The sequence below is a fragment of the Leptosomus discolor genome, chromosome 12, assembly GCF_034619465.1.
Source record: "Leptosomus discolor isolate bLepDis1 chromosome 12, bLepDis1.hap2, whole genome shotgun sequence".
NCBI lineage: Eukaryota > Metazoa > Chordata > Aves > Leptosomiformes > Leptosomidae > Leptosomus > Leptosomus discolor.
Genome location: NC_141402.1, coordinates 3,326,018 through 3,352,360, shown reverse-complemented (window position 1 = coordinate 3,352,360; position 26,343 = coordinate 3,326,018). Strand labels below are relative to the sequence as shown.

Below are 26,343 nucleotides of genomic sequence, written 5' to 3'. Positions count from 1 at the left end.
CTTAGATCATAGCAAAGGAATCTAATTTCCAGCACAAACTTAGCTTCTAAAAATAAAGTGAAAAAATAATAAAAGGAAGGGTCTTAGCTAGTGCGCAAGGATGTTGAGGTGTCCCAAAGCATTAATTGTTTCCCAGACGTAGGCAGCTGGCCTTAAACTTTTGGAAAATGTGGTTGAAAGAAACCTAAAGCAGAATGAAAAGAACATTTGCAAGAACATTGCTGTTTAATAAAGGCCTGCCTTTAGGTTTCAGTTTCTGCTTTTACTGTTGTAAGAACACTAACAAAGATAAGTCCACTTACATTTTTGATGTCATATTTCTGTAAAAGTAAAGCATTATTTTTTTTTATCATTTGCATAAGTACAGCAGTTCAGCTTGGGAAGTGTGTGTTAATGATTCGGCAGGAGAATTGCAAAACTGCTCTAGAAACGCTGGTCGCTGCGTGACTTCTCTGCGATCGAACGGGAGAGGCGGGATCGCGTACGGGCAGCAGCGGGACTGCCCGTCTGCCCTTCCTTGCCTTGCTGGCGGGATGTAGGAGGCTGACATCTGTCAAGTTGCTCATGATAAAACAGCCTGCAGATTGGAGAAAAAACATCCTGTTTGGTCTGTTTTCTTTTTTACCCAAAAGACATACCTTGGCAATAATCAGGTCACGTTCTTACGTTTGAGGAGAAAGATGATGTTGTTGCCAGATAAATTAATGAAAACAGAAGCGACCATCAAAGCGTCTCCTTGAAATATCAGTAGTTGGTCCAGGAACATCCCGCTACCAAGTTCATGTCACTGGGCTGAAGCAGGGACAGAATCAGAAAAGGGAGACCTGACCTCACAAGCAGATGTAAAGCTTCTCTTCCCCTTGTCCCGCAGAGGAGGCGATGGCTGCGTGGCCAACGAGCACAGTTCATCTTCTCCAGTATTTTTTGTATGCGCACTGATTTTTTTGTTCCCTCTGTTAGCTGAACTGAATTAAGAAATAAATCAGATCCGAGAAGCGCGATTTCTGTGTTTTACAAAGTACAGGATAAGTTGAAGGTCTCAGAGGAACCTATTTTTGTGAGGGATTCAATTTTATAAATCACTAATGGGGATCATTGTTTTTCTTGGCCTGTATCCTAACCAAAAGGATGAGTAAAAATCATTGTGTTCTCTTTGTTTAAAGCTGAAAAACTCTTAAATGCAGCCTTTGAGGCACCTCTGCCCAGCACCTCTTGATGGATGCTGACTATTATAGTTTGTATAGTGAAAACAAACCAGTTTATTCTAGGTTTTTTCTGTCTTCTAACTCAAAGCATATATATCTTTCACACGCATTCTGCTAGATACCTCCTGTGGATCATAAAATCAGGACTACTCTCCCTGTCCCGGCTATAGTTACCCTTCAGTCCAGTTGCTGAAGAGCCTTTTAATGTACTAGAATTCATCACCGTATTATAGCATCATGCCAAATCATCAAATTTGGGTTTAATACTTAATGCAGACTGCGTGTATGGGCAGATGTGGGCTGAAACCACAAAGCGGTGAGACCGGATCCACCGTGTGAGCTCTGCGGTTTGCGGGGACCAAAGGAGAAAACGCTTTTGTGCGCGGTGCTGTAGCTTTCGCCTTGCCTTTGTGTTTTACAGCTCCTGTGCGAGGAGTGGGCGAGCTACGGAGTCTTTTACAAGTATCAGCCAATCGACCTGGTGAGGTGAGAGTTCAGCCCTTAACGTCGTGTTTCCACGGGGCAGCGCTGAGGCTGGGCGCAGCGATGCTCGTGCGGGTGTTCCTGCGGGGCTGCTGCCCTCAGTGCCACCCCAGGGGACTCCGGAGAATGGGAAGTTCACTGAGGGAAAAGGAGTTTTCTGTGGGTTTAGAAACACGCCGATGTAACCCACCTGGTGTGGAAGCTTGAGGGGACATATTTTTAATGAATTGTGTTTGCTTGTGGTGAGAGTTGAGGCTTTTTGGAGAAAATGTGGTGCTTTTTAAGAGGATTAGCTCACAGAAGATCCAAAGATACCAAGTTACAGCAGAAGCACAGGGGGGGTGGGAGAAATGACTAGTTGAACTGACTTGCTTTCATGGTGCCTATATCTCTGAATTAACTCCAAGCATCATGAGAAAGACAGTCCTCTGAGAAGAAAAAAATTCCCACAGGTCATCAGATCTTAGTTTCTCCACGCTTAATCCAGCTGCGATTTGTAATTTTAGCCATGTTATATTTTAAGAAATAGGAAACATTTCTCTCTCTCATTTCTTTTTTTCAAAATGTATTTCAGAAAATACTTTGGAGAGAAGATTGGACTATATTTTGCCTGGCTGGGAGTTTATACACAAATGCTTATTCCAGCTTCAATTGTAGGGATTATCGTTTTCCTATACGGCTGTGCAACTGTGGATGAGAATATACCGAGGTAAAATAAACACATAGATTCTATTATTTGAGGCAACTAGAAACTCAAAGTAAAACATTCTCTTTCTCTAGAAATGTTTTGCCACTAATACCTAGGGCGAGCACAGCTGAAACCGTGGCTCCCAGTTTCTAGGGCTTGCCGCAGCCCGACACCCTAACTCGTCCTTGCTGGCCCTGCCTTCCCCAGGTCTGTGTGCCAACTGGTGCTTGCTGGAGCCGGGTGTGCTCCCACCGCTCTCCCTCCTCTCGCCCCGCACGCTTTTGGAAGCTGTGCTTAGAATGAAGCCACCTCCGCACGGGCGGGGAGCTTCCCGTGGGCGATGGAGCGCTACCGAGGGCTGAGAGTGGGCAGCAGCGCTGCAGCAAGTTTTTAAATCATTAGCGTTTATTGTCACTATTTCTTGTCGAGTTTGCATTGCCATACTAAAAATAATTCTTGGCCAGTTGCTCAGGTGTTGGGTTTTTTCCCTAACTTTGATCTTTATGTTAAAACAAATCAACAAAATACTGCTAATGACAGGTTTTAGTGCTTCCCATCATAAAGTGCTGAGGAGGGCGTGAAGATGAATCAAGAATATACACGCCTAAAATAAGCAATTGTGGTCAGATTAACAAAATCTTGATTTCTTACTATTTTTAATTTTTTAGTAAGTTCTGTATTATAACATTTTTAAAGCCCAATGATTTTGCTTTATTTGCTGTGCATGCATCATCAGCTGTAGAGGAAAATTACACAGTTCGTACAACAACCATGAGCCCTGAGTAACAAAGCAGATAACGGGTATTGAAAAAATAGATGCTTCTTTTTGTTCATTAAGATTACTTTGTACTGCTTCCAGCAGTGGAAGAAAGTCAAAGGGAGGGTCACTGTTGCTATTTCACAGATGGAGTGCACAGAAGATAAATTGGTTGAACTCCAGACTCTTGATACTCAGCACTTCCCTTGTACCTTATCTGTTGCTGTAGTTAGTATTTCAAAACAAAAACGATTTTTAGATTTTTTAATTTTATTTTATTTACTGTAAGATCCCATAGTAAAAAGCATAGAGCCTTACACCTCTCATAACGCTCTTATTCCCTGGAATAGAAGTCGGGCTGGGGATGGAGGGAGGCAGCAGCCTCGTGTGAGGATTCCAGCCCCTACAGCAGGTGTAGGTTACGGACAGGACTGCTCGCTGGGGCAAGAACTGGGAAGCTCTGCGAGGTAGTGTCCGATGGTCCTACAGACCAGAAACAAACGTCGTGCAGAGGAGAAAAGATCCTGGGAGCATGGAAGATGGAGCTGTACTCACCGTGCTTTTTCCGTATCTCGTTGCTTCGTTGCAGTATGGAAATGTGTGACCAGAGAAACAATATCACCATGTGTCCCTTATGTGACAGAACATGCAGTTACTGGAAGATGAGCTCCGCTTGTGCGACTGCTCGCGCAAGTCATCTGTTTGATAACCCTGCAACTGTCTTCTTCTCAGTCTTCATGGCTCTCTGGGGTAAGAAGATATATGCCTTCATGTTCAGCTTTTAATTATTTAAAATGCAACAGGAAGAAACAGAAGAGATAAAGCAGTGTATTTATACTCAGGCAGTTAATTATATAAAGAACTTCTCTCTCTTTTTTTTTTTTTTTTTTTTTTTTCCTTTCCCATGAAACTGTCACCCCCAAATTTATATTCTGGACTGAAGGCTAAAATTCAAAAAGTGGCTCAAGATGAATATCAAATGAAATTGTTAAGCATCTGTCATAAAACTGCTGCGTGGTATGTCAAAATTTCATTAACCAGATTGCACGGCTTGCCAAAAAAAAAAAAATATCTGTTTGCAGAGCCAGCTTCCACTTTAGAACATTATAGAAGAAATGTATTAATGTACTCTGGGGCTGAGGGGAGGGCTCCGCAGGGAAGTGTAATGGCCTTTAGTGTCTCAGGACAAACCAAGATTGATTCTTGAGTGTGCTCTGAGATGCAATTAAGTTTATCAGCAAGCGGCCATCGTGCCTGTAGACCATGAAACAGGGGCTGTGGCACTGTAGGTATTTTCTTCTGATGCTGACTGCCCCTATACTTTGAGCACATCACTTAACCTTTCTTGGCATGTCTGTAGAACTTGGTTAAAAATATTAACCCTCTCATGAAATCTTTGTGAGAGTGTCTTCAGGAATACTAAGAGCTCCTTGTCAAGCATCATAAGGAAAAGGGCAAGGACAGTCCTGCAGAGGGATTTTGGGAACAGTGGGGAGTCGGGAGTGCTGCAGGTTTGGAGGGAAAGCTGGGAAGTTGGGGGAGGTTGAACTGGACTGGCTTCACAGCAGGGAGGAGGGATCGCTGTCTTGCGGATCATCTTGCCATGTAGCATATAGGGAGAAATGTGATAGGCCTGAAAGCAGGATGCGGTGTCAGGGACTTTAAATAGTCTGATTCTCTCACATGGGGAGGCAAGTGTCGGTTTCGGTCTCCCTCATTTACCGTTATTGTGAACCCCACGTGGATCTCGGCACATAATACGGTGGCCTGAAAAGCAGCTCTGTTCGCCTCCCTTTCCTTAGCAAACAACTATGGGTCCCTGCGTCCATTTTTCTACGTTCTTGGGTATAGTAAGGCAGATAAGCAGAAGCCATTTTCTGTGCTTTGTACAAAATCAGGCTTAATATCTGAGGTAGTTTTGGAGTGGGATGTGAAATTCCTGAAGTTCTTCAGGGTCAACATAAAATTTTATTGTGGTACTGTACCATATAAAATAAATGTGGTTTCAAAAAGGTCTTTTTTGAATTGGGAAAATTAGAACTTTTTCCGCATAGTTTTGCATTTGCATTACTGCAAATTTCATTTCCAAAGGATTTGTCAAAATTATTTTTTTAAAAAATGAAACAAGCACTTTATTTTTTAAGGAAATGGTATAAACAAAAATTGTCTGTCTGTAAATGTAGGGACACATGCAGTCTCTGGTGCCGTTTCTGGGCACCTCTGCACGTAAGGAGAAGTTTTATTAGGTTCATGTACTGTTGAAGGGTTGAGGCAGAGGAGACCCAAGTAACCCCTTCAGGTGATCCAGGGAATCCTCAGCATAGCAAGAAAATTAGCCTGAGTTCAGGGGTATTATTGTGAGCAAACATTTGGCCAGGCTTTCTTTGTATGGTGGTGGTATTGCGACACCCTGGAGAACTCCACTCACACGAGCAATAAAACAGCTACAGCACTGAGCTGGGTCCTGGTCAGAAGTTCAGCATTAAACGTGGACCATGGCCCAGTGCTGTTTGGTATTAAATGGCATTAAAAATGTCAGAGAATCCAGATATGGTCATCTGGACAGTAACTTTGGGGAATTTTTAAGCTCCACTTCTGCTTATGGGCCCAGATGAAGTATGAAAAGGCAGGTACGCTTGGCAAAGCAGCGGTGTGTCACTACCTGGCACGTTCACCGAGGGCTTTTGAAATGAGCTGGATGCGTTTCAGAAGCAGTCTTTTCCTTTTGCACTGCTCTCAGTCAGTGCCATGGAAGGATTTCTAGTAGCGCTGGTAAAGGACTTCTCGTTCATTTTCTGCATTTCTCACTGTACATGGAAGCTGCAGACCCTGGTGTCAGAACTGCCGGTGGCGGGGAGAGGGGAGGCAATGCCAGGACCGTGACACAGACCCTCTTAAGATACAGCTATGGCCATCCCGAGTTACAGGAAGCCTATGGCCCGTAAAGAGGCTCAGTTGTAAGTTTTGCACATAAGAGTTTCGCTTGGAAGGTGAATGAGTGTCGTGACCCTAGCCTGGTTCCAGTCATGAGGGTGTCCTTTCCTCCCTATTCAAACTTTTTACCCTCTCCCTGCCTCCGTTTTTTTCTGGATATGAATGTTTCTGAGCACATCTGTTAATACTCGCTGCGGGAAACTCCCCTGGGAACACCATTTCTTGGTAGACTTGCCTCTTTCATAATCACTTATTTATTACACAGCACTGGTGTATTCCCAGCATCTAAATATGTCCTCTGAGAACTGGCTCGGTCTCAGAGGCAGAAAGACTGACACAGGCCGGGATCGTTCGTTGGGACTCAAGAATTGCTTTAACGAGGTTTCTTTTCTGAAAGTCTTCTCCATCAAAAAGAAAATGGCAGTGTGTTTAATTAGAAAAATCCTTAAAGGCTTCCTCTGTAACAGCCTGCCCACCTGCAGCTTTCACACTGGCATGAGTATTTGGGTTTGGGTTGGATGGTTAGAGCCAACCATACTATTACGACCACTAGATGGATGTAATTATAACAATATGAAAATGCTTTATCTTGATATCTTTGAGGGAATAACGATACCCTCCGTACAAGGCTAGTTAAATCATTCATGTTTTGTATAAATAAAACACGGGTTTGTTTGGACTTATGGATGGAATTATATGCAGACGAAGACTAACAATATCACAGTCACACATACAGATATTTAAATACATTTGGGTGTCCGACTTTCTTAGACCCCTTACAGCATTCTAGGCATCTTTCTACATGAAGCTGTGGATGTAACAAATGCCCTTTCTTTTAGCTTACCTAGATAAAAAGTTTGGCTCCAAGCACATCGGTGTTTCCCAGAATGACATTACTGTTGAATACAAGAGGGACAAAAATGACGTTAACCTGGCCCGGTACATGACACGATATTGCATCTGCTGAGACCTTTCGGAGGCGAGAGCCTGCAGACGTACAGCAGGCGAAGCGGAGCGTGGCCAGCGTGCCTCCGAAGACAGATCCCAGGGGCAGATGTGATTTTTAAATCTGTTTTGGTAAAATGTCGAAATAATTGTTAAACTGTTGTTTCAGCTGCCACCTTTATGGAACACTGGAAGAGAAAACAGATGCGTCTCAACTACAGGTGGGACCTGACTGGGTTTGAAGAGGAGGAGGTTTGTCCCTTCAGTTCTGACTCTTTGCCTTCCACCCTGGTGTTACCGATAGCTCCTTGCCCTGAGCCCCTAGACTTCGCCTCACGGGGAGCTGCTCTTGGGGCGGTTCCATCATTTAGAAGAAAGGAAAATCTCTGTACATGAACTATTTGAGGTTTTTAATAGCAAGGGTATGACTAGTCCATCTTGTTGCCATAGAAATGTAATTGTATAGCCACCAAATCTAATTTTTTTTATAGCTTGTAGCCGGGTCACACCTAGCAGTGTAGGCATGGAATATACAGCTCAGACCTTCCTGCTGGGCTGATGTCAGGGTGCTAACAACTAAGGATCTCATTCATCTCACGCTGCTGTAAATCAGAAATGAATGTATTGAAGCTGATAAAGTTACAGCACTGTAAAAACGCACTGAGAAATCCCTGTTAACTTTAATGATGCAGGATCAAGCCCTGACTTGGAAAATACCTGAGAAAACATCACCAGACATGTGGGCTTGGGGAGTTGGGAGGGACACAACGTGGAGGTGGTGTGGGGTTTTTTTTCATTTGCTAAAAAAAAGAAACAATAGCCCTAAGCCAGGTTTATACTAAATGTGCTAAATAGCATGAAGGGGAAAAGGGCCGAATCTGTATGAAAAAAATCAATCGGTCTTAAAATCAATGAAGTTTTAGAAGAAAAGGAGAGAAAATCCTCAGCCAGCTGAGAAGCTGCATCCCACCTTTTTTGGTATTAATTTTGTCGCTTTACAAAAGAGGGGAAAGACCTTCCTAGCCCATAGCTCAGTCCCAGCCCCGGCAGCCTTGCCCTGGACGGGACCGCAGCTCAGAGCCGGCGGGGGCGCGCGGGTCCCTTCCATTTTCCCGTGGCGTGGGACGAGCCGTGCTGCGCAAAGCCCGCTGCGGGATCGGGGCTGGGACCCACGGGTTGTGCAGGCGTTCGCCGCTTTGTTTGCTGGCCAGCTGGCGCTCGCTTTTTTTTTTTTTACTGTTATTATTACAAGAGGTCTGACCGCCCTTGTCGTATCTCTAGATGTTCTAAACAGATACACAACAAATATCGCTCACGTGAAACAGAAACCTCACCAGCCCTGGGTTTAACACTATGCAGCTCGATGAGCCTGGCACAGTTATTGTTCCCCTCACCCCCAAAATCTTTCTGCTTGAGTTATCTCCTTTAATATGTTTATCTCCTCCATAATATCCTTAGGCACACTGTGCCAGCAGCCCCTGTGCCGTGTGCTTTGCTAGGTCATACCTATTTTACTGGGGGAGAATATAGGGATTTATTTCCTGGATACCGTACTGCTCTTTTATTTTTGGTAACTTGTTGTTAGCCTACATGAAAGTAGAAAGGATTAACTGTATCTTTCCGATGTCTGTCCCCTTCATGTCTGAGTTCAGAGCTCGTATGCGGCTAAAGCAGCAGCTGTTAATAAAGTATGTTTTATTCTTTGTTTTATGTAGTCAATGTTAGATAACACAATCATGGGTTTAGCAAATAATTTAAGCCCCTCCGATTTCTGATTTGGGTGAAACTTAAGCTAGTATCATGTTGAAGAATCGGGGTTTCGAGTGATATACTAAAACCCAAAGTGTTTTTAGGGACACCTAGTTCATACAGTACTTACAGTAATGTTAATAAATGCTTTAGAACAGCCTGCATGAGTAGACTGATTTTCTCTGGTAGTGTCTAGCCATCCACTGTACCTGTGTTTGTTTCATGTAATTTTAAAAATATAAATCCGACGTGATCTGCAACAATTCAGTAATCAAATTTTTGTTTTGTTTTGTTTTTTTCTTGTTTTTCGTGTTTTTTTTCTGGTTTCCTGAAGGAGGCAGTCAAGGTTTGGAAAACTTTTTTTTTTTTTTTAATTGCTCCTACCTTTTTTATTACATGTCTACTGATGAATGCCATCTTTCGAGCTCCACCTCTTCTTTTTCAAGCATCAGATTTTCTTTAGATCTCCCACTGATTGCTTTACCTTTGCACCCTCCCCTTCTCCACTTGTTCAGAGTTTTTTCAACTCCATTCTGTTTCCCATCGATGCGTAATTGTGAATTCTGAATCTTTTGTGAATGCGTAATTATCGTGAATTCTGAATCCATGAACCTTTCTGAATCTTTTGGCTGTCTCTTACTTCTGAGTGTTTCCTTCTCCTTCAATGCACACGGGTAATCTGTGGATGCTGTCCAAGACAGGATTAGGGGAAGACCCCAACTGACAATTTTCTGGTATCCCAAAGCCAAGTATTTTGCATACTTACAGCAGATAACCGTTTCCCTCGTGAGCTGAGGATCACTGAAATTACAGCTAATGTAAAACCCAATTTTTATCAAAAAGATAGGTAATTAAAACCAAGCATAATGTCGCTTGGTATGAACCATGCTATCTGCAGGCGGTGCTGTATACTCTCAAGTATTAAATTTAATCTGCATAGCACTGCACGTGGGTGTCTGATAGTGAGTCCAGATCATTCTGCAGTTGCTGCTGTAGAACTGTGAATGATACAGATTTAACATTACTTTTTAATTACATTCGACTATCAGTTGACATGAATGACATACTGAGTGAATTATAATTCAGTTAGAAAACCCAGGAATGATCAGGACATCAACCTGCAAATAGTTCATATGTAGCTGATACAGAAAATAAATAATTTTTCTCTTTATTAAATATGACTTATTTCACAGGATCATCCAAGAGCAGAGTATGAAGCTAAAGTTTTAGAAAAATCACTGAGAAAAGAACACAAACATAAAGAGGTATGGGAAAAATATTCACTTGTTTCATTTATAAAAGACGGTCGTTACAGCAGGCACTGACCCAAGACTAAGAAATCAGTAAAAACCAGAGTCACTGCTCACTGTGTTTAAATTCCAGATGACTTCAGTCCTAGCACACATACATGGGATACTCGGTGTGTGCCAGTGCACAAGGCCTGGTTAAGTCTAGAGATGTCTTTAATAACCAGATATAGGAGTGTGGCTTAGGGAAGCTAATTGAACCCGATTGAAGGGGCGTTTGTGTTAGGCTAACAAATCATTTGAGAAAACTGTAAAAAACATCTTATTTTCTGCTAATAAAGCTCCTAAAGCCTCTCAGGAGAAGTTCTCTGTCTTGCTAGGCTTCTTTTCTAAATAAAAGTATTACTAGAGCATTATTGAAGGGTACTAACACCAATTTCCTTGCCGAACTCCAGCATCGATAATAACTTTCTGCCTTTAAAACTATAACTTACCTTTTATTCCACTGAATAAGGCAGCGCTCACTTCTGCTTTTAACTTGCTCTTTACACCACCATGAAGAAGGTGCTGCCAGTCATCCCCGGGGCACGTGCGTTTCGCCAACGGACGGCACAGTCCCTGCGAGCAGCTCCCCTGCCCTTTCGCTGAAGGCTATAGTTCCTTACCTCTTACTGTCTGTCAGCAGCAGACCAATTTGAAAAAGCTCCTTTTCTCCCCCACATACCGGTTTCCACCCTACCAGAGGTTGTTTCCCCTTAACTGCAAGAATTCATCCGGTTGTGTGACTTTTTAAGCAGAGAAGTAAAAGCTTCGGCATAAACAAAACCTGTCCTCAGAAATTCCTCTTTTGTTACCTGTTGCCAGCGGCACCGTAGCGTAGAACCATGCCCTAAATTGGGGTTTTATGAAAACCCTATGAAAATACAACTGCAATAACCACCTTAACATGAAATCCGCTTTAGGAGACAGCATATGTAGGTTGGACTGGTGTTAGACTAACTGTGTCCAATTTTGTCATGTGCTTATACTTGAGTACTCTTGGGCCTCTCTTAAAAGATGCTACAAAGCAGAGGGTGGTACGTGCCTGTTAAGCTGTAGGATGCTGTGTGTCAGCAGTTCAGCATCATGTGCAATACCTTACTTGCAGCACTGCTTTAAAATCCCTTGCAGAAGAGAAAGAATTTGGGTTGCTGCCCTCTGACATGCGGGATAAACAATGTTGGAATACAGACTTTGTTATATTCTGCTGAAAACACTGTACTGTTGGGTCTATCAGGAATTCAGATCTTAAATGTGGAAGACTGTAGGGTAATCGGACAATTAATGAATGATAGCCTCAAAATACCACAGTATGAAAGCTGAGCAATTAAGAGAGGATTTTTTTTTTTTTTAACTAGACTATTTATAACTTTTTGGGCTGTGTTCAATTTGGACGTTACTAATTTGGGAAACGTGAGAAAAGGAGTTTTTTCTGAAAGACTCAGTAATTATCGTTCATTGGGATCTAGAGTGTTAAAGTTCAAATTCAACAGTTGTAAGACAACTTGGAAGGCTTCTTAAAGAAAAAAAAGTCTAAAGCTAAACTAGAAATTGCTCATATTTTTTCAAGTGAAGCCAAATTTTAAAAATATATTTTTTCAAAGGAAAAACTTTTTGGACATTCTTTGTACATCATAAAGGAAAAAGAAGGGCACAATCCTCAGTTAAAAAGGGAACATCCTTTGCAGGATTGCTTGATCTGCCCCAGGATGTGGGGCAAGAGTTTGTCTTCTGTTGCTGTTGTTAACCAAAAGCTGAGGCACAAAGCCTTAAGCAAACTAATAGAGCGCTCACTTGTGGCTAAACTGCTGTGTACGCTGAGTCAGTAAAGAGTATATAGATTAATTTAGCAGTGCTTTGTAACGCTATATTGCCCGATCCTTTTTTTTTTCCCTCTGACTGCCATCAGAAGCGTCGGTATTTTCCAGAAGAGACAGCAAACAAATGGAGACAAAGAGTTAAGACAGTCATGGCTGGGGTGAAATTGATTCTTTTTATTCAAACTTATGAAGAAACTCAAATTATGAGTAATTATGGAAGACACAAATCAATTTGTTTTTGGCTGTTGAACCTTTGTTTAATATTCACATTCAGTTCTGGGTTTCTTCCCTCCCCCCTCCCCTTGTTTCTTCAGCACTCTTTGGGGCACTGTTTCTATGCGTTGGGAATGGCACTGCATGGCTAATCTTAGATTTACCATCCTGGACTGACGTTGCGTTTTGCAGTGGAGCATGGGCCGTGTGTTGAAAGAGTTGCTTGCACTTCCCTGAGACAACGTGCATGTAATAAAAATAGAATTTGAGTAATATTTTTATGTTCGTGATAACGTGTGCGTCATCTGCCGTAATGTTCCTTTTGTTGTTTATTTTCTGGTGTTTAGAAACAATTCCCGGCATCAAAGTTTATGAAAGACTCTAGATGAGCAATACTGTTCTAAATGAGATTTTCATAGCCAAATTCAGGCAGTGGCTGCTTGGCTGGATTCAGGGTATCCTATAGAGAGTTCCTGTACATGCGCATCTCACTCCTGTTGGTGTGGTCCATTGAATACCACCTGGATAATCAGGTAGTTAAAAATCACTTGTAGTGAAGGAACTTCAAGTCTTACCACACACCAGAACAAGATCTTCCTTGTGTTCACCTTGGAGTGACTCAGTAACGTACTTAATCTGTATTTCAGTGGAACCAGTTGTGCAGCTGCAAAGCTGCAAATATTAACTGGGGAGGGAGAGGGGAAGAAGGAGAATTTTTTTAGGGAAAGCAAAAGAAAATATTTAACAGTAAGAGAGATATTACTTCATGGTTTATGACAGCCTATTTGCATATTTCCTTCAAAAAGTATACAGAAAAATCTGGTTTGTTTATACTCGCAGTGCAGGCGCTTGACCAATTTAAACCTACATTCGGAGTAAACAATTTGCCTGTGTGGAATTGTAACTGTAAACACTGTGTCTTTGCATCTCCTAACTGGTTGTGTATTTGCTAACCTTTTGGTTTACCTCTCTGTTTTTGTCACGTGTAAAATCACACGCTCCATCTTTATTAAATGTACCTTTTTTTTTTCCTCCCCCAATTTTAGTCAGATAAAGAAAAGCTGACATGGAAGGACCGTTTTCCAGCCTATTTAACCAATTTTGTTGGCATTATCTTCATGGTAAGCAAAACCTGAAATTTATGTTACCAAGTCATTGTGTAGAAGAGAAGTGATGGAAATGTTGGTGAAACCATGACAGACTTTATCAGACTGATGTGGTTGACAATGGCTTTTCCCCAGTGAAAAAATTCGAGCGTTTTATAATCTAAAATCTTTTCAAGAGCTTGAATTTCTACTTTGCCGTCTCTTTCCAGTAAAGAAATAAGAATACCTAAATAGGGTAGGGCAAAAATGAAGGCAGGGAAACAGAAATTAACCACCACCATTGATGGGCTGAAACTTAAAAGTACAGAGTTCTCTCAGAAAGTTGTCAGGAAGTAGAGAAGAGCCTCATTTTTATACCAGTGTTGTTTTGAAAGAAATGATGCAGCCAATTGCAATCCTGATTGCAAGGATTTTTTAATAAATCAATCAAATTTGAGGTTATACCGCAGAACAGGAGAATTGCACACTGAGCACTTAATTCAAGAAAAGGGTGAAATAATGATGAGAACAGCCCTTTTGCATTTGCTGAGAAAGCATCAGCATTTAAAACAAATTTTGAAGGAAATAATAATAATTCAAGACGTGGAACAGATTGGCAGATGGATTAAATAAGCTTAAGCCCTTTCCAAAGGTAGAATATGCCACTAACTCAGTTCGTTTGGTTTTTTGGGATGGGGATTCTGGTTTGGGGTTGTTTTGGGTTTTTTTAATATTTGTGTTTTGAGAGAATGGAAATGCAGTAAATCTGATCTTCTCAGCTGAAGAACTGGTAGCTTATAAGAATCACGTTTTAAAATTATTCCTCTATTTAAGCAGTGAAAAATTGAGTAAGATTTTGTGCACCTTTACGCTGCCAGGAAGTGCGTTGATTTAATCAGATTTAATTTCAGTTTGGGATTATGACAGCATAGCAAGCCTGAGTAGGGTATTTGAAGGCTTGTGTGCAGACTTAAGCTGAAATACTCCTCTCTGCTTCAACCCTGGCTTTCTTTTACAATAAAGCAAATACCATGTATTTATGCTGTTGCTGTTAGGGCTGAAAGGAAGCCCACTAGTACTTTTAATATAAGCAAGTAGTTTACATTTAGGTGCCTTTAAAAAAAAACAAAAAAGCCCTTTGCATGTGATCGTGGCATCCTTGTATCAGTTTTCTCATGTGACGATCACGTTCCTAGCAGAAGAGGATCTTTTCCCACACTTCATCAAAGCGACTGGGAGCCTTAAAGCAGAATTGGGTGGACTTGGGATGTGGCCCAGAGATCCCGTTTTTAAGGTCATTGCTAAGTCCCCAGCAAAGTATTTATAGTTTAATCTTTCATAAGAGGCTGTGCTGTTCTTACTCAGGTTGGGCTGACGTTCGCTATAGTGTTTGGAGTCATCATATACAGGATCTCGACCGCAGCGGCGCTGGCCATCAGTTCAACTCCCTCGGGCCGGTCAAGCGTCAGGGTCACTGTCACTGCCACCGCAGTCATTATCAATTTGGTCGTCATCATCATCCTGGATGAAGTATACGGCTGCATCGCAAGGTGGCTGACGCAGATCGGTAGGTTTAAATCCTCAGCTGATCTTTGCTAGAGCGATTTTTAAAGGAGAGGACCTAAATGCCTGGCTTGCATAGGTAACTTCAGAGTGGTGAGCCAACCCAGAAAATTCAAATGTGTGGCTAAAATTCTAACCAGCTACTTACAAATATCAAAGCGTACATGGATTTGGCTTTATTTTTGAAGTTTTTCTTTCAGCGGTGGTAGACCTAATCTCTAATCCAGTCATAGGTGACAGGGATACAGCCAAAATTCCTATACCTAACCTTGAGCTTCACTTTTCTAGATCACGGAATCACTGTTTACCATTTTTTACTTGGTGTAAGACATGTCAAGAAATGCATAATTGTTGAGTGCAAAAAACACACCATAGAAAAAAAAAAAAATAATCATTTCAAAAAAGCATCGGTGACAAAAGGTCCAGAAATCTGTTCAAATAAGTTCTTGTCCATCTGCAAATGATGGTCATGGAGGTCAGCCAGATGTGGAATAGAATTGGAATTACTGTTGTAACACATCTGAGTAGTGGGATCCTCAGCTGATTGACCACTGACCTCAGTGAGGCCATATTGCTTTTATATATATATATGTATTGCTATAAATGTACACCTCTTCATTTAAAAGATGGCTGATGTTTTCCAAAGTCAATATTTAGAAGATCTTGCAATGTTCCAGGTAGGATAATTCCTTAACGTTTCTTATCCATGTCACATTGCTTCCAGAGGTGCCAAAAACTGACAAGAATTTCGAAGAACGGCTGATTTTTAAGGCTTTCCTGCTGAAATTTGTCAATGCCTACACCCCCATTTTCTACGTCGCTTTCTTCAAGGGCCGGTGAGTAATGCAAAAGGCTGTTGGGGGTTTCAGCTTGCTTATGAGACAATTGTAGCTGAGCTAAGACAACAGTTGGATGATAGAGTAAATCTGGTTTAAAAACTCCTCAGTATTGACCCCAAAACTCTACAGCCTCATGGGATAAAGCAGGGACCTGGTACTCTGCTGTTTCAAATTTGTTTAAAGCCATTTTGTTCAGATAACTTTGTACATTGTGATACAATCCCCCATCAGGCTATTTACCACTATTTACCACTCCTAACTTGATATCATAGCAAGTATCATGTCTCTTCTTGCAACCAGCATGAAAGCACGAGGCCAAAATAAATACCCTGTGTAGCACTTTCCAGCTAATGCGACAGAAATGAGGATTACCTTAGAGATGTGCCTATAATATTGTAGGACATGAAACTTGCAGTTCTGCTGAGTTGCTTACTCAGTAAACAGGACTTACTTTTTAAAACAAAGGCAAAGCTAATTATTCTCATTCACTTTTTCAGGACTGGACATTAGGTGGTCCCACACAAAGGTGTAGAGTTTGACATAAATGGCGTTAGGAATCAAATCTAAAAAGTATAAAATACATATGAAGCTTTTAATTCTAACCATTGTGTCCTAGGTTTGTTGGACGTCCAGGGGACTACGTCTACATTTTCCATTCCTTCCGAATGGAAGAGGTAATTGCATTTTCACCCTGTCTGTGATCACGTCAGGAGGGAGCAGCATCTGCCCCTGCCCCAGGGATGAACTGGATGTTCTGACTGACGTTTCCTCTGTCCACCCTAGTGTGCTCCAGGCGGTTGCCTAATGGAGTTGTGTATCCAGCTCAGTATTATCATGTTGGGCAAGCAGCTGATTCAGAACAATTTATTTGAGATTGGCATCCCGTAAGTAGCGACTTTGGTTTGGTTTGGTTTGGTTTGGTTTCAACCCCGTGTTTTTTACAATGCATGCCATAACACTGTGTATCCACTGCCCCGGGACGTGAACGTGGTGCGTAGGCCACCTGCAAGATTTTTGCAGGAAACCCGTGTCTGCTGTAGTGCAAATACCTGCATCCTCGCCGCAACTGCATCCAGCAGTGCAGATGTCTTTGAAGAGCGTCAGGCAATCTGTTGCTTTCCTCCTGGTGAGCAGGAGGTGTAATACTGAACATGCGATTCAGTGATAACTGTGTTTCAGTCTGTGCTGGTCCCTGGCACTTTTAGCAAATTGTGGCTCTTGCACAGTTTTTATCAAAATAGGTGTGGAGCTTATTGTGTCTGTTAATGTAAAATAACTGGGAAATGGGCACTGTGGCTGGAATGGCATGCTGACGGATTCATTGTCATTTCCCCCAGAAAAATGAAGAAATTTATACGATACATGAAATTAAAGCGTCGGCGTTCCTTAGACCATGAAGAGCACGTGAAAAAAAAGCAACGTTATGAAGTGGACTATAACCTGGAGCCTTTCGCTGGACTTACTCCTGAATATATGGAAATGAGTGAGTGAGGTGGAAGGAAGGCATTTTAAACCGTAATTATTCTGACTAATTGGGATGGAGAGCTGAGGGTTTTGAACCGAGGATTCGGTGGACAGTGGATGTGAGGCATAACTTAATTATTAAAGTGTATAGTCTCCAACTGTAGCCTGTTTCAGCCAACCACTGGCTGCTTCAGGGATGAGTTATGCTCTCTGCTGTTCATGAGCCCTCACTTTAGCACTGTATTTTAGAAACTTTCAAGCCACGTGACCTGTCACTGTCGAGTTTCAAATGCAAATGATTAAATGGTATGAACTTGAGACTGTGAGGCATATTTTATCATCAGTTACACCCTACATTGGAAATAAGTTAGTTAATTCAGATTTGATAGCTTCCACTGGGTATTCTCACAGCAAATTGTTTCTTTTTTCTGAAATCTGGCCTAAATCTTCTGAGAGAAACATGTCTGTAGACCAAGTTGTACTTGACAGATCACTTTTTTTTTTCCAAGTAATGTATTATGTTGAGTGAGTGATATGGAATTTAAGCAGTGGATATCAACTCTGCATTGCGGTGGCTGTACCACTACCTTTCTTTTCCTACTTTCAATCTTGGCAAGGCTGAGAACTGTTCAACACAATGCTGTTTGTATTTAGTGGTTTAAGGAATGACTAGGCAAAAGCAGTGGTAAAGGATAATGAAGTATGCTAATACACAAAATCGGTGTGCCCAGTAAATGCAAAGGCAGTTTAGAACATCTGATGACCCTGATGTTCAGAGTAGTTGGAACAGACTGAAATTTACTGGTACAAACCACGAAGTCATGCTGTTGGTTCCTAAAAATAAGAAAAAATGCAGTTAGTGAGCTCAGCATTTGGAAGAGAGGAAGAGAAAGCTGCAGCTCTAACAGTACCAGGATGGGTATGACATCAGTGTGATGTCTTCATCAAACAAAAGCGAATATGATCCTAGGTTGTAGGAGGCAAGTTGTTCCTAGTAAAGGCAGAAAAATCAGTTGTGTCCTTTTTGAAGCCTGTAAGTTTCTGTTCCTCATAACAGAAAGCTTCCAGTGGGATTAGTGAGGGCTAAAAACCTGCTGGGTGGCGCATGGCAAGTTTACGTAGAGCTGACACGGTCTATGCCGTAACCCCAGTCCTTTAGATCGCTCCTGTGCCAGCCTCACCCATGGCAAAACTGTTTTAGGAGCTTCCCCATCCTTCTGGTTACTTTGCCTTGCTAACTGGGAGAGAGGCAACTGGCCCTTCAATGCCTGAATGGAGCAGCAGGCCGGCAAACCGTGCCTGACCCAGAAAATGTGGTTTAGTCACCCAGCAAGTGTCACCTTGTTCAGATCTGGGGCGGGCGGTGGCACTGACGTGATGATGTACGCGTTCGATAAATACGGACCACAGCCGTGGAAATGCTTGCTTTTTCTTTTGCAGTTATTCAGTTTGGATTTGTAACTTTGTTCGTTGCCTCCTTCCCACTGGCACCTTTGTTCGCTTTGTTGAACAACATCATTGAAATCCGTCTAGATGCAAAAAAATTTGTTACTGAGCTGAGGAGACCGGTAGCAGTCAGAGCAAAGGATATAGGTAAGTGCACGTTGCTATTGTTATCCCTGTTTGTCTATTCCTGGCTTGATGGCAGGATATTATTATGCTGAGTTAGTTTCATTAACAGGAAGATATTTATAGGAGAATCCAAAGCATTAGACTGTGGCTTAACTGTGAACTGTCATACCTTATCAAGGCTTTACTTTTAAAATGGAAAGACCAGTGCTTTAAATTCCGATTAATATTTTATTAAGCAAACAATATCACTTTTCAAATCAAAATGATCAATACAATAGCGAAATCTCTCACATGGTTCTGCACATCAACAGTCCTTCCTGCCAATGCAGTTTTCTTGCAGAAGCGAAAATTTCTGCATTTAATAACTCCGGACTGGGCTGGAGAAATACACTTGGGAATGAGAGGAGACTCAAAAGTCTGTGGTTAAATGCACCCCTTTGTCCCTACTCAGCATGAATGTCAGAAGGGTGAAACTTGAAAGCTGCAGTGAATCTGGCTGGAACTGGGCTCTGCAGTTGCACGGTGACAACAGACCAGTCCTCCCCTCACGGTGGGGGTCTAACAGCTGTGCGTGTATGCAATGAGGAAGCTACTTCTCCCAAATGTTGGTTACTTATGAGTAAAAACTTCATTAAAATAATTGTTTGTGTTACGGAGCCAGTCAGCAAGAGCAGAGAGGTTTACAGTCTGTTACCAAACCTGGTGTTCGCTCTGTTGTTGCACAAGCAGAGTTTTTCCTTGGGCTCGTTCTTGTGCCCTAGGATCAGCCTAGAGTTGAAGAACACATCATGTCTTGTCATGCTATTGCCTTGACCACGACTCTGCTTTTGGGGTGTTTTGTGGCTGGCTCATTTGATGCTGCGGGCTAAGGCTGCTGGTGGAGATGTTGGGGGGGTGGTGTTGGTTTTTTGGGTTTGGGTTTTTTTTGGTTTTGTTTTTGAGAGGGTGTTAATTGCCATATATTGCAATTCAGTCCCACTCTTGTGGGTGAAAGAACCCCACTTCTTTCAGAGACAACTTGAATTCATAGACTGCAAGATGGCCACAGACAAACCAGAGAGGTTTTTAGAGCAGGCAACAGCAGAATCAGGAAATGGAGAAGGTCCCACCTTTTAAAGGCAGTGGGTAACGTCTGGCAGCAAACAGAGGTCTATCTCTGCTTCCACTGATACTGTAATATCTTTTCCTGGAGTTCAGTTCTGTGTTCTGTCCAGACTGGCTTGTGTATGCTGTGCCAGAAGACCAAAGCTATATGAAAGTTACCAAGCAAAGGATTTAGCCAGCCTGGAGGAGTCTTCCAGGAATGTCACCCTTTGTAAAGCCTCCCACATCTTCCTTCCTCTTCAGGCCCAGAATAGGAGAGTGGCTCATCGGGGCTGTAACCGCATGGATCTGGTAGCAGCCCTGGATTTTTCCATCAAGATTGAATCTTGCAGTCTGAGTACTTCCACTAAGGAGAAATTTCCAAGCTGTCAGTAATAACCAGGAGACTGTTAGGCCAAGCACGAGGGTGCATGGCCAGGTACACTAAACCAGCACTTTACGTAGACTTCAGAGAAGCCCTTCCATGAGGAATGGGATCTGGAGATGAGGAAGGGGCAGAGCTGTGGACTTCATGCATCATCCTCAGGCTAAATCCAGAGGGGATGAAGCTGAGTCAGTATGGGGTGGGTTGGTCCTACATTTTGTGTGCACAGAGCACATGCTGAGGAAACCCATATCTGTATGGTTTCCAGGTGCAAATGGAAAAATCCCATCGAGTGGCTCCACTGGAGCTTTGCTTTCTCAAAACTGAGGTAGGATCAGTAGTGATGAGAAGGTGTGGAAATAGGTTCAGGTAGATCCTTAAAGCTGGTAGACCAGTGTGTTCTGCACCACGTGTGGAGGTTCCAGATCCCTATCTGTAGCTTTCTAACCCTCAAGCATTTGAGAAGTTTGAATGAAATTTCATTATGTTTTTCTTTTCTACCTATGCTAGCATTCCTCCGTCTCACATTTGCCTTCCTCTTCCTCAAAGAAGCTTTTAGCTTAAAACCTAAAAAAATTCGGTGCCTAAACATAGCTTTAGGAGACAGAGTTGGGCTCCCTTTGCTTACAGGTCATTAAACTAATATCTTATAATTTGTTCTTTTTTTTTAAATTTAAAATGTAACTCTAGTTAAGCATAGTCATAAATGCTCCTAAAACTGTTAACTAAAAATGTAACTTCTCTAATTGTAATGACTGGAATGGCATTTACATGTTTGTCTCTTTCCTTAGGAATCTGGTATAATATCCTCAGAGGTATTGGAAAGCTTGCTGTCATCATAAATGTAAGTAACTCGGCATGAATAAAATTTCAGTTCAATAGGCTGGCTTTTCCATTCTGCTTCATTAGTTGTATTTCAGCATAAATCCCTTAAAATCAAGTGAAAGTATGCAATTTAGAAATTTTCTGAAATATTAGAGAATCAGATGCAGTATTTATTTTAGTGTTGTGGTAATAGTAGCAATAATACAGAACAGTAAATAGGTGCTGAAGCTTTTTTCCAGAATGTTTTCGTAAAAGTTTTGCCCTTCAAACAAATAAGACCACAGCTGCTTACTTTTGCCCTTTTGAAATACTGTCACTAAGATGATGTATTTTTTAATTTCCGTGCTAAAACCTAGGTAGGGTCCAGTCATCAACTGGCTGAGAATTAGTTCAGCTCATCAGAGCACAGTGTCCCTCCGTTGAAAATCTGGCCTCAAACTGCATTGCTGTCACTCAGATAGCTCTGAAAATCCATGAAAATACTGTCTGTTTACTTCAACAGTGAACATCCCAGCCTTTATGACGTTTTAACATGCCTTAATTTATCCATTTATGAACTTATCTAATATTTGATATGAATAGACATCCACAATGGTCATCTTCATTGCACCCCACCTGGGGAAAGACAAAAAAAAAAGCTGAATGGCAAGATGTAAACATGTTTGCAGTGCAGAACGGGGGCCGTGTAAGGCTTACGGCCACGTCATGGGCCCTCTCAGTTTTTTCGCCATTATCCAGACTGGAAATCTCTTCACTTTGCCCACAGGTGTCTGTTGTGCTATGGCCAAACCGTTCTTTTGGTTATTTGGTATGCTGCCTTAATTTGTCTTTACCATTTCTTCTCTTTTCCTTTGGAAGTAATTTCTCTATGTTTTTTTCTCTTTTCTTCCGTGTAGTCTCTCTTCGTTATTATCCAGTGTTATTTTTCCCTCTTTGATCTATGTACTACCTTTCTTTATCATAAAATAAGTAAAACATTTTGTACTGTGTTTGTTCCACACGTATGTGAGATTTATGCCAGTGAGAATGTTTCATAATAATGACAAATGGGCTAAAGTTACGAAGAACTCGGCCCAATTGGCTGTCTCGCATTTTGAGTATGACGTTTTTAGAAAACCATTTTAAATAACCAAATAAAACGCAATTTCTGTGGCCATAAAAATAAAACTTGGCTCAGTCTGCTCATCCTTTTATCTTGATGGAGATAAAAACCATATAATTAATGGCCTTTTGCAACGCAATGAGAATTTAAGGAGTCAATTCACTGTCAGTTATTTGCAGAACAGAAAAGTACTTGGAAATCCATCAATTGGACCTTATACAATGATCAGGGACAAGCTGGGATGGGGGCACAGGGAAGCAGCACCGTGGTTTGCTTCCCTCTGGTGCTGGGGGGGGTACGGCCGCTTCATTCACTGCAGAGTTCAAGTTGTTATCCAGGTAGAAATGTCAGTCGGTGTGGAACTACTCCATCTAATATTCTGCAACTCGGAAGAGTAAGCAGTAAATACTGCCTTGTTGCAGCAGTGAATACTCCACCTCTAGGGCCCTGTTGGGCTGCCATCTCCCCCCTTGTTTTCTGAAGCAGTCCCCGAGTTGCGTGAGTTGTTTGGGCAAGACAAAATCACTAATATTATTAATTTAACCACTGCCTGAATATTGCGCTCACTCTTTACTCTTATGGCTTAGGCATTTGTGATCTCATTCACATCCGACTTCATTCCACGCCTCGTGTACCTGTATATGTACAGTGAGAATGGCACCATGCATGGCTTCGTGAACCATACACTATCCTCTTTTAATGTCAGCGATTTTCAAGCAGGAACAGCTCCAAACGACCCCATGGACCTTGGCTACGAGGTTCAGATATGCAGGTACTCTCTTGAATGATAAATAATCTCAAGTATTTTCACAGCTGACTAAGAATGGGACAAATTGTTACATTCCCAGGGCAGGTCCCTTGTATTTTCAATACCTTTTTAGCACCTTGGTAGCCTTTTATATCAGATGGATCCATTGCCTTGAACGTCTTGGCTTACATATTACTCAACCACAAAACCTGAATATGAAGTACTGCTTATTTGGGGAACTAGAGATTAGCGTTGTTACCTTCAGTGTTTGTCTGTGCAAAGGTTTGCATTGTTCTGTATTCTCTTCTTCAGGACAGGAGATAAATAATGATAAATAGCACAGTGAAGCTTTAAGGGCACAAAATGATGTCGCTCCGATGTCACGTTGTTGTATCACATGCTATTGATATAATGACCATGACTCCACAGTACACCTCTCTTTTTTTATCCAGTTTCTATAGCAGTTCCTGCTGAGAGTAATAGCATCCTTCTCTGCACTGGAACTTAAGACCTACTTAAAGTGTCAACGTACAGGAAATCTGCATGCCTTTAACAATTTCTACGTATTCTTTTGATTTTTAAAAGAAAATTATTGTTGCATATTTCAGCTTATGAAGCAATCTAGATCAGCACTGAAGTGCATGCTTTGCCTAGGCTTCCTTAGATATGCATCATCTTCAAAACAAATGTTTTAACACTTAGAATTGGGGACCAAAGCCAAATACAACAGTGAAAGCACTTAGACCAGCAAAACTGAAAGGGGGACAACGGGACTAAGAAGGGGAAGAGGAGAACAAAGAAGGAAGCAACATTCCAGGGGAGAAAAAAAGAGAAAGATGACTTTGGTATACAGACACTAAAAAATTACACAAACTGACCAGGGAAAAAACCCACCTTTGTAATTGTATTAATTTTTAATTGTTATTCTTTACAAATTTGCATAGTGCAAGTTAGTGTGCTGAAATGCCTGCTAAACAGAAAAATCACTCTGAAATGAAAGAAAAAAGCAACCAAAACTGCATTAGCTTTGCTTGCTTTTAGTTTCTCCTGGTTTCCTTCTGGTCATCTCTGGGCACAGGATAAATGAGGTTGGCAAACATTTTTTTAGCACAGAACTTACAGAACAGAAGTGTTAAGTGTCATGGTCCAATACAAAAGTGCCAGGTTTATTTGCTTTCTACTCCCAGCCTCTTCTTCCCATCCCATCATTTCTTCCATATTCCAGGGATTTTTAAATCATTTGAAAATATGGAGCCCTAATTCTTTCAAAATATTGACAGGATGCTGTGGTTGTAAATGTAATGTATTTTTCTTGGTCCCATTTCTAACAAGTTATTGTTGATTGACTCATAGATTTTCTGGAAGCCAGAGCTAAGGCAAAATTCTCACCTTCTCTCTATATGGCAAAATTTAGGTGCAATCTTTTGCTAATCATGAACAGGGAGAACACCACGTAGCATGACACACTGTATGGATCCGAGTATTTTTGTCTTTAAAATAAGTCTGAAAAATACATGTTGGGTTGTTGGGGTTTTTTACGAATCTTATATTATCTGAGCTGTGTAGTTTACTCTGTCTTCAGGCAGAATTGATATAATTTGTACTAGTCAGAGGGTATTAAGATTGAAGACCTTTAATTTTGAATAAAACTTGAGAGCTGTGGGAGGCTTTCAGCTGTGGCTTGTTTCCAAGAGGTTAATACAGCATCGTGCTGTAATAGTGAACTTGCTTTTAGACGGTTCAATTTACTGTTCAACTGTTCGGTATTAATTCCTCAGGGTGCTAAAATTTCTGAATGACATCACTGATTTACTGAGTCTTGTTTTGCAGATACAAAGATTATCGAGAACCCCCCTGGTCTGAAAACAAGTATGACATTTCAAAGGACTTCTGGGCTGTCCTAGCAGCAAGATTAGCATTTGTGATAGTTTTCCAGGTAGGTTATACTGCAGGCACCTTTTGTATGCGAGAGAGAAAGAGTTGTATTTCTTCAGCTACATAAGACAAGCCATTGGAAATATGTTATTAGGCCAAGGAAAATATCTTCTTTCTCAGCTGTTTCATGGAAAAGCAAAGAAATTTGCCCATCCTCATTCACCCTCTTCCTCCCACTCACCCGGCCCAGATATATCCTCCATGGAAAAATTTGTCCCCAGGGATTCCCTGAACTGGTTTAATGCAGATGCAACTTAATGACCTTAAGTGAGCAGCAAAGCACAGGGCTGCTATTAATTAAGTTCACCAATTTATCTCCCACAAATTCACTGAAGTGGCATAAATTTCATCCAAACTCATTTCTAGACCTAGCCAAGAAATGAAATTTCCCAAATTTCCCAGGTAGAGTTTATCTTGCATCTGAACAAGAAGGCAAAATCTTGTCATTTTTCACTAAATGACATTATTCAATCACGGCACTGATGACGGTAACTGTGACACAAGTGTTTTAAGTCTGCCTTATCTAAACAACTTGTTTCAAAAGTTTTCTTCCCTTTTATTTTTTTTTTTTTCACAAAATACATACCTATTTGTGAAAGACCTCCCCTTCATTGAATCAAGGTTTTTAAATCAGAAACATTTCATTGGAATGTATTTTACCAACTTCCATCATTTTACCTTTTGTTTTTGCATTTCTGATGTAAAGCTGATAAATGTAAAGGCATTTATCAATGACAGCATTTCCTTTTAATTTCTACGTGTCTGTGACAGTATTTGTACATAAATCAGAGAGATCTGTGCCTGTCATTTTTCTCTGCTTCTAGCAGGAGCAAGAAGGTGAGGTAAGTTTGGCTCAGTATCAGGTTTGTGGCATGCCATTGAGCCCAACTCAAATGTTGTCCTTTCTTCATTCTTCCTTCCTAAGTACATCCAAAAATGGCCCCTTCCCCTACAGTCATCCTTTCGTTTGACATTGCTGACGTTTTCTCACCATTTCATTTTCAGAACTTGGTCATGTTTATGAGTGACTTTGTTGACTGGATTATCCCAGACATTCCCAAGGACATTAGTCAGCAGATTCATAAAGAAAAAGTTCTCATGGTGGAAGTCTTCATGAGAGAAGAGCAAGGGAAGCTGCAAATGCTAGAAACCTGGAAAGACAAGGACAAGAAAAAAGGAGAAAACTGTAACAATCACAGCCCCAGACTCTCCAGGAGCCACAGTGGGAGCTTGTCCTCCTGCCATTCGTATCCTCTCGACGTATAGAAGAGGAGGGAATTGAGTACGTTGGGGCATTCCACTGATACACAAGCCATCGCGTAAAGGGCAGGACTCGATTAATGGCCGACCTGGTGCATGTTGAAGGATGTGCTGCCATTTTGCTCCCATCTTTGTGAGAAATGCTCTTACAAATATGGAGGACCACGTTCTATTTCTGATAATGTTGTTTTTTCTTTTGCACAAGCAGTAATGCAGGGAATTTTTATATTTCATCGTTAGATAACACTGTTGATGTTGGTGTGCATTAATAAATGCAGGTACTTAGTCCGTCTTCATAGAGATATTCTCTGAGAATTTGACCTTAGCCTAGTAATTAACTAATTAAATAAAGGTAAATTTTAAGTAATAATTATACTACTAATTTAAAATATTTTTGGAACC

The 26,343-nt window shown here is 41.4% G+C and overlaps 1 protein-coding gene across 3 annotated transcripts in view; it reads left to right on the top strand.

The window, feature by feature from the left end:
• Nucleotides 1-25,947, top strand: part of ANO1 (anoctamin 1) — an 80,140-nt gene extending 54,193 nt beyond the window's left edge. Inside the window, exons 11-28 of one of the 3 annotated variants that reach the window (XM_086472027.1) lie at nt 1,627-1,691; nt 2,263-2,397; nt 3,723-3,883; nt 7,182-7,264; nt 9,096-9,107; nt 9,955-10,026; nt 11,957-12,004; nt 13,127-13,201; nt 14,531-14,732; nt 15,453-15,564; nt 16,184-16,241; nt 16,351-16,451; nt 16,905-17,050; nt 18,472-18,624; nt 20,863-20,915; nt 22,586-22,770; nt 24,577-24,682; nt 25,687-25,947. In XM_086472027.1, coding sequence (XP_086328153.1) covers nt 1,627-1,691; nt 2,263-2,397; nt 3,723-3,883; nt 7,182-7,264; nt 9,096-9,107; nt 9,955-10,026; nt 11,957-12,004; nt 13,127-13,201; nt 14,531-14,732; nt 15,453-15,564; nt 16,184-16,241; nt 16,351-16,451; nt 16,905-17,050; nt 18,472-18,624; nt 20,863-20,915; nt 22,586-22,770; nt 24,577-24,682; nt 25,687-25,947 — 2,028 coding nt within the window. The remainder of the gene's footprint in view (nt 1-1,626; nt 1,692-2,262; nt 2,398-3,722; nt 3,884-7,181; nt 7,265-9,095; nt 9,108-9,954; nt 10,027-11,956; nt 12,005-13,126; nt 13,202-14,530; nt 14,733-15,452; nt 15,565-16,183; nt 16,242-16,350; nt 16,452-16,904; nt 17,051-18,471; nt 18,625-20,862; nt 20,916-22,585; nt 22,771-24,576; nt 24,683-25,686) is intronic. The other 2 variants (XM_086472028.1, XM_086472029.1) reach the window with 2 other exon arrangements.
• Nucleotides 25,948-26,343: the final 396 nt, after the last annotated feature.